The 8,413-nt window shown below is 38.8% G+C and overlaps 1 protein-coding gene across 5 annotated transcripts in view; it reads left to right on the top strand.

Moving 5' to 3' along the window:
* Positions 1-7,240, top strand: part of HELZ (helicase with zinc finger) — a 160,751-nt gene extending 153,511 nt beyond the window's left edge. For all 5 annotated transcript variants that reach the window (XM_039235929.1, XM_039235931.1, XM_039235927.1 and 2 more), the window contains one exon: positions 2,371-7,240. In XM_039235929.1, the coding sequence (XP_039091860.1) occupies positions 2,371-2,708 (338 nt within the window). In that variant the 3' untranslated portion in view covers positions 2,709-7,240. The remainder of the gene's footprint in view (positions 1-2,370) is intronic.
* The last annotated feature ends 1,173 nt before the right edge of the window (positions 7,241-8,413 follow it).

The raw sequence follows: 8,413 nt of genomic DNA, 5'->3' as shown, positions 1-8,413 counted from the left end.
AAATAAAACATTAAAAAAAAAAATTAAAAAAAAAAAAAAAAAAGAAACTACAGACACAGAAGCTCTGAAAACTGGGTAAAAGTTACCCTTTTGTAAGAGACATTTACATTTACAAGGGAAGTCTCTGTTTGAAAGAATGTCTCCCTCTCTGTACCAGGAAGAGAAGGATGATTCTAAATTTCCAGAAACTGTCAGTGGAAAAGACCATTTACCCTTTAGTTAACTTACCCTGCATAACAGCCTTGTTCACTGTGCTTTTCCTGGTGACCTCACACGACTGCTTTACACACTCAACATCTTCTTTTGTCTTTAGCTATGGATGTCATTTTAATTGCTGGTTTGGGCCATTTCAGGGAGTTATTTAGTTTTCCTGGATCTCCCTCATGTCTATGGAAGGTATACATGTTTACTAAACATTTATTTGTTTTTCTCCTGTTCATCTGTCTTACTTTAGGGGGTATCTCAGCCAAGAACCTAGAAGAGTAGAGGGAAAATTATTTTTCTTCCTCCCGCTTTAGTTAAATATTTAAATTTTTTTAATTTTTTTTTAATTTTTAATGTTTTTTATTTATTTTTGAGAGTCAGAGAGAGAGAGACAGCGTGAGCAGGAGAGCGTCAGAGAGAGAGGGAGATACAGAACCCGAAGACAGGCTCCAGGCTCTGAGCTGGCAGTCAGCACAGAGCCCAACTAGGAGCTCGAACCCATGAACCATGAGATCATGACGAGTTGAAGTCGGACACCTAACCGACTGAGCCACCCAGGAGCCCCAAGTTAAACATTTTAAGGATTGAAAAAGGTAGTGTTTGAGAATAAGTCATGGTTTAGTGGACAATAAAATTAGGAAGAGTGGGGTCAAACTATTTTTATTTTATTTTATTATTATTTATTATTTTCTAATGTTTATTTACTTTTTGAGAGAGAGACTGAGCACAAGCAGTGACCCTTAGGAGGCAGAGAGAGAGGGAGACACAGAATCTGAAGCAGGCTCCAGGCTCTGAGTTGTCAGCACAGAGCCTGATGCGGGTCTCGAACTCACGGACCACAAGATCATGACCCGAGCTGAAGTCAGACGCTCAACTGACTGAGCCACCCAGGCATCCCTATTTTATTAAAAAAATTTTTTTCTTCTATTATTGTTTTTTTTAAACTTACATCCATGTTAGTTAACATATAGTGTAATAATGATTTCAGGAATAAAATTTAGTGACTCATCACTTACATATAACACCTAATGCTCAACCCAACAAGTGCCTTCCTTACTGCCCCTTGCCCATTTAGCCCATCTCCCTATCCAACACCCCTCCAGCAACCCTCAGTTTGTTCTCTGTGTTTAAGAGTCTCTTATGTTTTGTTCCCCTCCCTATTTTTGTATTATTTTTGTTTCCCTTTCTTTATGTTCATCTGTTTTGTATCTTAAATTCCACATATGAGTGAAGTCATATGATATTTATTTTTCTCTGACTTATTTTACTTAGCATAATACACTCTAGTTCCATCCATATTGTTGCAAATGGCAAGATTTCATTCTTTTTGATTGCTGAGTAATACTCCATTGTGTGTGTATGTATGTATGTGTGTGTGTGCACACATACACACACACACACACACACACACACCACATCTTCTTTATCCATCCATCAGTCAGTGGACCTTTGGGCTCTTTCCATACTTTGGCTATAGTTGATTGCGCTGGTGTAAACATTGGGGTGCGTGTGCCCCTTTGAAGCAGCACTCTTGTATCCCTTGGATAAATACTTAGTAGTTTTCGCTGCTGGGTTGTAGGGTAGTTCTGTTTGAGTGGGGTCAAATTTTAAAGGATGTTAAAAATCATATTACATATAGGGAATGTGAAGTAAAATTTAATAGTTGTTTCTCCCCTACCTTATTGTATGTTTACTTATATATTACAAGGAGAGAACATTTTTAAGAAATGGAATCCAAGGTTACTGTTATTAGGTTAGTGATAAAAGCTGTTTTGACCGGGAGTCTGCATATACAGCTCCTTTTTACGTAAGAAAGAACAGGTAAGTTTCCATATTCAAAGTTGAGCAGTTAAATATATTAAATATCAAAATGTATAATTATAAAATTAGTTTTGTGAAGCAAACCTTCAGATTTGACCTTTAGTGTTTATATGTTAGCTGTTCCGTTTACATAGTCAGTTCTTTTGCAAGTTATTAGTAAGATTGAGAAGTTTGATTCGAGGTGTTGTGATTTCCACGTTCTGTGGCGCAAGTTGACTGTCCTTGTGGCTACACTGTCACGGAGTTCCTGGGGACGGCAGCCAGCTGTGACCCCCTGAGCTAACGGAGATGCACAAACACTGCCGGGCGCTCCCTTAAATCCGTGTTATTGTTCTCTGCTTTTAGTTCCACCACCCAAGACCGTCAAACCCCCTGAGGATCAGCTGAAGTCTGAGAACCTCGAGGTGTCCAGTTCCTTCAACTATAATGTGCTGCAGCATCTCGGCCAGTTCCCCCCCCTCATGCCCAACAAGCAGATCGCGGAGTCGGCCAGCAGCAGTAGCCAGCAGGGCGCGGGGGGCAGCAAGCCTGCCATGTCCTATGCCAGCGCTTTGCGGGCCCCTCCCAAGCCCAGGCCCCAGCCCGAGCAGGCCAAGAAGAGTAGCGACCCTCTGTCTCTGTTCCAGGAACTTAGCCTGGGGAGCTCATCAGGCAGCAATGGCTTTTACTCCTATTTTAAATAATCACTTTTTTTCCCCCCTCAAGGGCGAATGTTTTGATTTCTGTTTGTATGAATAGAATTAAGATAGTTGGACTTCATCTGTAGATGCACAGTTCCCTTTGTTTTAATATTAAATATGTTCTCACTTAATTGCTTTGCTGCTAGACTTGCAACTAATTTTTTAAAAGTATATTCCATTATTTTGCATTTTTGACGTGAGTCTTTCGACAGCTTTTATGTAGAATAAAAATATTTTTAAATTTGTGTATTGTTACATATGTTTGCATCAAGCTAGCAGCTAAGAGTTAATTGTGAAACTATAAAAAAAAAAGAAAAAAAAACTTTGTCTAAAATGTATTTAAAAAGAAAAAAAATTGTAAGTAGCATTTACATTTATTCAATAATATTACCATATGCTGGGTTTCTGTACCAGAAATGGCCAGTTGATGTACAAATGTATGTTATTTTTGCTTAAATTCATTTAAAATTTTTTAAAATAAAGGGGCAGCATCTTCTAAATACTTTAAGTTTTATCAGTTTTTGTTTTTTTTTTTTTTGGTGACAAGATGCTGCATTCTAAAACTTTTATAGTTTTAGACTCTGTATGATGTGCTGTTGTAATCTCCATCCACTGTAGGATAGAGTCAAAGGCATTCTTTGCAGATGTATTTTGTATGCCACTGTTTTTTGTAACATGAAAAAACATTGGCATAGTTAGTTATTTTTTGGACAAGCTGTACTTCAAGCTTGTTTTTAACGTTAATTTGATAGTGAGTGTGTGTGTGTGTGTGTGTGTGTGTGTGTGTGTGTGTGTGGTTTTTTTTTTTTAAACAAATCATGAAGCTGAAAAATTTTTAGGATTGTTGGTGCTTAGTAGACTTGATAACTATTTTAAAAATGCGTGAATTTAGTAAAATCCTTTTTTTCTCACTATGCATGTGTAAATGTTTGTAATCTGGCTTTCTCCCCCTCCAGTGGTATAAAGAATTGTGCCGCTTTAAGGTTTGTTTTTCTTTTTCCCCCTCGAGTAAAAATTTTGGTACCTTATTTGATGTTTACATTAAAATGTGACATTACTCATGGCAATTCAGATATTTTGCTACCTGTTTTGTTTAAGGAACATCATTAAAAAGATAATGTTTGTCCAACATGTATCAAAATTCATCAAAATCTGGGGCAAAAAACTACCCTTGTTTTTCATGTCTTTGGATTCTTACAAAATAATCCCGCTGAACTTGTATACAAATACAAAATTTAAGTAGCCATCTTAAATATTCTACAGTCTAAAAATGGTTTTGAATGAACTTTGGGAGAATCCAAAGGAAAACATTTGCCCTCTTAAAACTTGTGATCTTGTAACTCCCTTGAAACAGCGCATGCCCTTATTGTTTTCCTGATTGAGTAGCTCTACTTTCTGTACTTCAGAGAGATCTTGAAACTACAGTATAACTTTTTGTTATTGTTGATTTGTTTTGTTTTGAAATAAGATAAAGTCTGGAACCATTGCTAGTGAACCAGTGAATCCTGATGACCCATTCAGACATAGTTTTCTGGAGGACTCCTTTTGAATAGGCCACCCTGTATTCACAGGACGGTTTTTGAAACGGGGTTGAAAAGTGGTCCCAGGGGTAAAGAAGACCCTCACATCTCTTCCGTGGCGGGAGTTTTACTGCTGTCGGCCAGCCACAGCCCCTGTAAGCCTTAGACAGTGTAGGAGAAGAGAATGCCTTTAGTTAAGGGTTCGCAAGCCTGCAGGAAGAGGAACAGCCCCTGTTTTCTTCGGTTCTGTCCTTCTGCTTAGAGCGAGGGCTGTGGGTCTCCCTGTGAGGCCGCGGCTGGAGGCCTGTGGGCTGGAGACGTGGTAATAGTTCGTATAAACCACAGCTGGAAAGCAGAGGCAGCAAGTTACAGCACCACATGTTCTCTGTGTGATGTCAGACCTTTAACTGTGTCACATTTTCCGCAACGTAACTGTAGTCACAAGGAGTTTTTGTATTTCGACTCTATGACGAAACTCGAGATAGAGCCCAAATTAAAATTAGATCTTCCTGATGGGAGGATGTCTGTGAAAAATCATTTTCCAACCATGATTCTTCTCCCCTGCAATGCAAGTCAGATAAATGTTTAAGAGCATTTTGAGACTATGAAGACAGACTTGGCATGTCAAGGCTTTTAGTTAATTCCTTGTCATGGAGTAATTGCCTGATTTTCTGTTTTCCATACTTGAACCTTTAAAAACAATATCAGTTTTAAATTATTTGTATTTATATTTAAAGAGGTCAGGTGCACACCCCACCACGTTATGTAAAGATACCGATGTTGGAAGCCTGGGAGAAGGAAGCTGCTAAGTTGTTGTGACGTCCCTGTTTTAAGAAGTTATTTACAAAAAACTAAAAATATTAGCTACTTATTAGTTCCCCGCTCTGCTGTGACCCAGTGTTCCTCATCTTCTAGTTCTTAACAGGGGAGCCAAGGATTTGGATATTGTTTCCATCTCCTGCCCTTTCAGATTCTGTTTCGAATGTGTGTGCTAACTCATTTACTCTTCCTCGGTGTTACTTCATGCCGTCTTTCCGGCCGGGCTTTGAATCTGTTATTTATGCGTAACATGGCCTGAAGGATCTGAGCAAGTCTTAACCGCAGGACTCGTAAGAAGGTTCTGACTCGTAAGTTTCTGTTGGGATGAGGCGTGGCTTCCGAGTACTGCTCCCGCTGCTTGGGTGGTACCACTCCCGCCGGCTGGGTGCTCCTTGGGTAGGAATTAGCAAGCGCCCACAAAGCAGACTGAGCAAACAACTGACATGCTAGATTCTCAACCTTAGTGTTCAGATGGAACTGCCTTTTTTTTTTTTTTTTTTTTTTTAAGAAAACTTGATGTTAGCTCTTGGATGATACCAAGTATTACCAGCTTCCTTTTCTTCCAGTACAGTTTTTTTTTTTTTTTTTTAACGCATCTCGCTTTTTACTTTCAGTGCTACTTGAGATTTGGTGGATAGAATTTATAGAGTATTTGTGCTAAAGTTTTTTTTTCTTTGCTGATCTAAAAATAATATTTTTAAGATTTGAAAAACCTCATTCAGTGTGACGTGGGTATTTTCTGGTGTTGCTTTTCAAAGGGGCTTTGGTTCCTATTTTGGCACATGCTTTGCCAAATTGTTACAGCAGAGCTTTGTTTCTGATTAATCAGTAGTTAATTATTGACCGTTTAAACTAACGTGACCTTAATTTTCCTTTCCTCAGACAGATAACGCTTTCTATCCAGGTCATTTTGTATATGTGAAATAACAAACTGCTCTGCGTGGTTTTTTTCATGAGAGATTCTAGAATAAGTTCAGGTTCGGTGTAAACATCAATTGGTCTTTGCAGTTCAAAGAATTGCAGAATAAGTAAAATAAGCAGAATTCCCACTGAATAAGCATTACCTAATTAAACATAGCAATCTCCAAGACCTATTTGTGAAAATAGTTCCCTTGTTTATGGAGGCGTTGAAATTGCTGAGAAAGCTAACTGAATTTCCTCACTTTGAGACAGTTAACATATAGTCTTATCTTGTTCTAGTGTAGTTACTTTACATGTTTAATATTTTTCATGTATCTGCATCTTGAGAGCAAAACCATAAGTATATGAGAATATATCTCTAGCTCCCTTGCTAGAGAGAGCCACCCTGGCCTGAGAGCCAGGGTGTGAACAGTTTCAAGACAAATTTTAGATTTCAGCTGTTGTTATTAAGAAAATCAGATTTACTGAAATAGTCATTTAAGAAGAGACACCTGTTATACTTAGATAATGTTTCACATTGGAGTTGTCCTTAAAAAGGTAATCCCAGAAAAAGTTTAAGAACACATGACTGAAACCTTAAATATACTGAAAGATATAAATTGCTGCCTTAAAATGTTGTTTAGGCTACTGTCCTTTTTTTTTTTTTCCTTCTAACCCCACAAAGGTAGTAATTTGTCCTTTATGATTTACCGTGATTTATCATCATTTCTTGTGAGCCGCCCCCCCCAACATAAGAGAACCCTTAATTTCTCCCACCACCCTTTGTGTCTTCCTAAATCTCAAAGCAAATGTATTAATAGATCTGGTTTTTCTCTCCCCTCTTTGCCACAAACTACCCAATAACTAGAAATCATGGATAACGTTCTACGATTTCTTGTTCAGACATAGTGACGTTGTTCTGTTATAAAGCTACCGACCGTCATGGCAGAGTAAAGGGCATGCCAGTCTTCCGAGTGCTCGTTCTACTAGGCGTCTCGCATTTCCCTTCTACTTGAAGTTGGATACTTATTTGCTGAGATTTTACTGTAAAGCTGCTAACTTCACACTTAACTACTTTCATACATCTGTTTAATTAGCAGTTTCAAGACCGTTGTTAAAAGGAGTGAATCTTACTAACATTTAACATTCTTCTAAGACACATTCAGAAAATGTATTGTTGTTACTTTAAACTAGAACATCAAACATTAAAAAAGTGAGACATTTTTAATGTAACGTTTGAGATTTTAGAAATGATGGAACATATCTACTTTGGAATAAACTTTAAGGAAACAGTCACAGAAGTTTCTAAATTTTTTTGAAGGGAGGTACCTGATAGAAGAATCAAGACTTAGTAATGTGAGCTGTGGTTAAATCCCAAACCCAGTTATACAGTAGTCTGAAGCTTCTAAAACTGAAGCGTGAAGAAAACCCAGAGACATTCATATACATATAGTTTCAGTAATCAGAGTATTAGACCAGACTTTATTTGCAATTTGTTCAACAGAGAGATTTTATTTTGATACAAATATTAAGCATAAAGCATAGTAAGTTTTATATAATTCTATGAGTTCGTTAAACAATATTATGGAATTTTCATTATGTTCTGAGGGTATCTTTGTAGCTCTTTCTACACCTCATATGGGAGGCCTCTTCTGTATTTTATTTTGCATGTGACTGCCTGCCTCAGAACTATGTCTAGGAGGGGAAATCAATATCGCTTCTTTAAAAGAAATTTGGTTTTTTGAAATGAAATTTTTCATTAATACTTTGGTGTTTGAGAAGTAAAAGGGGGTAGCAAATAGTTTCAACACAGAAGTCACCCAATAGCGTCTGTTTAAAACTATGTCCTGTTGTACGAGTTTAGAAGTTGGAGCAGGGGAGAGCAGTGGCTCTCAGACTTGAGCCAGCATCAGAATTTCCTGGGGGTCTCCCTGAACTCCGGACCGCCGGACCCCACCCCAGAGTTTCTGATCCCAGGCTGAAGCCTGAGCATTTGCATTTGCAGCAAATCTTCAGGCGATGCTGCTGCCGCTGCCGCAGGAACCACACACTTTGAGAGTCGCTGGTCTAGAGAAAGACGGAAGGTCTTTCCTAACTTGCATTTCTTTACTCAGTGTGAACAACTGGTCACTTGAGACATCTTAATAATTCTGATGCCACGAGTGGAACATTCATGGAGAAAGATCTCTAAGGAGTGACCAGAGCCTCTGGATTGGCCACCGCCACTGCCCCCCCTCCAACTGCCAACCCCCCCCAAAGGTCTGTGCATACTTGTCTATCTTAGGGTGCAGGCGCTCATTCCTTTCTCGGGTGAGTTTGGTTTTGGGTACCTTGCAGCCCGGGCTTTGTTCGGAAGCTGTGCTTAGACTTGGTCTTGATGTGTACACGTGGAGGTGAGAATTGTAAAAGGAAGCCATCAGAGCATCACGAGAGGCGCCACGTACAGGAGGCCCCATCTCAGGGTGGCAG

This window comes from Hyaena hyaena, unplaced genomic scaffold (assembly GCF_003009895.1).
Source record: "Hyaena hyaena isolate Hyena2069 unplaced genomic scaffold, ASM300989v1 scaffold_104, whole genome shotgun sequence".
In the NCBI taxonomy this organism is placed as follows: domain Eukaryota; kingdom Metazoa; phylum Chordata; class Mammalia; order Carnivora; family Hyaenidae; genus Hyaena; species Hyaena hyaena.
Note: the sequence above shows the minus strand (reverse complement) of the source record. Positions and strands in the feature narration are given on the sequence as shown.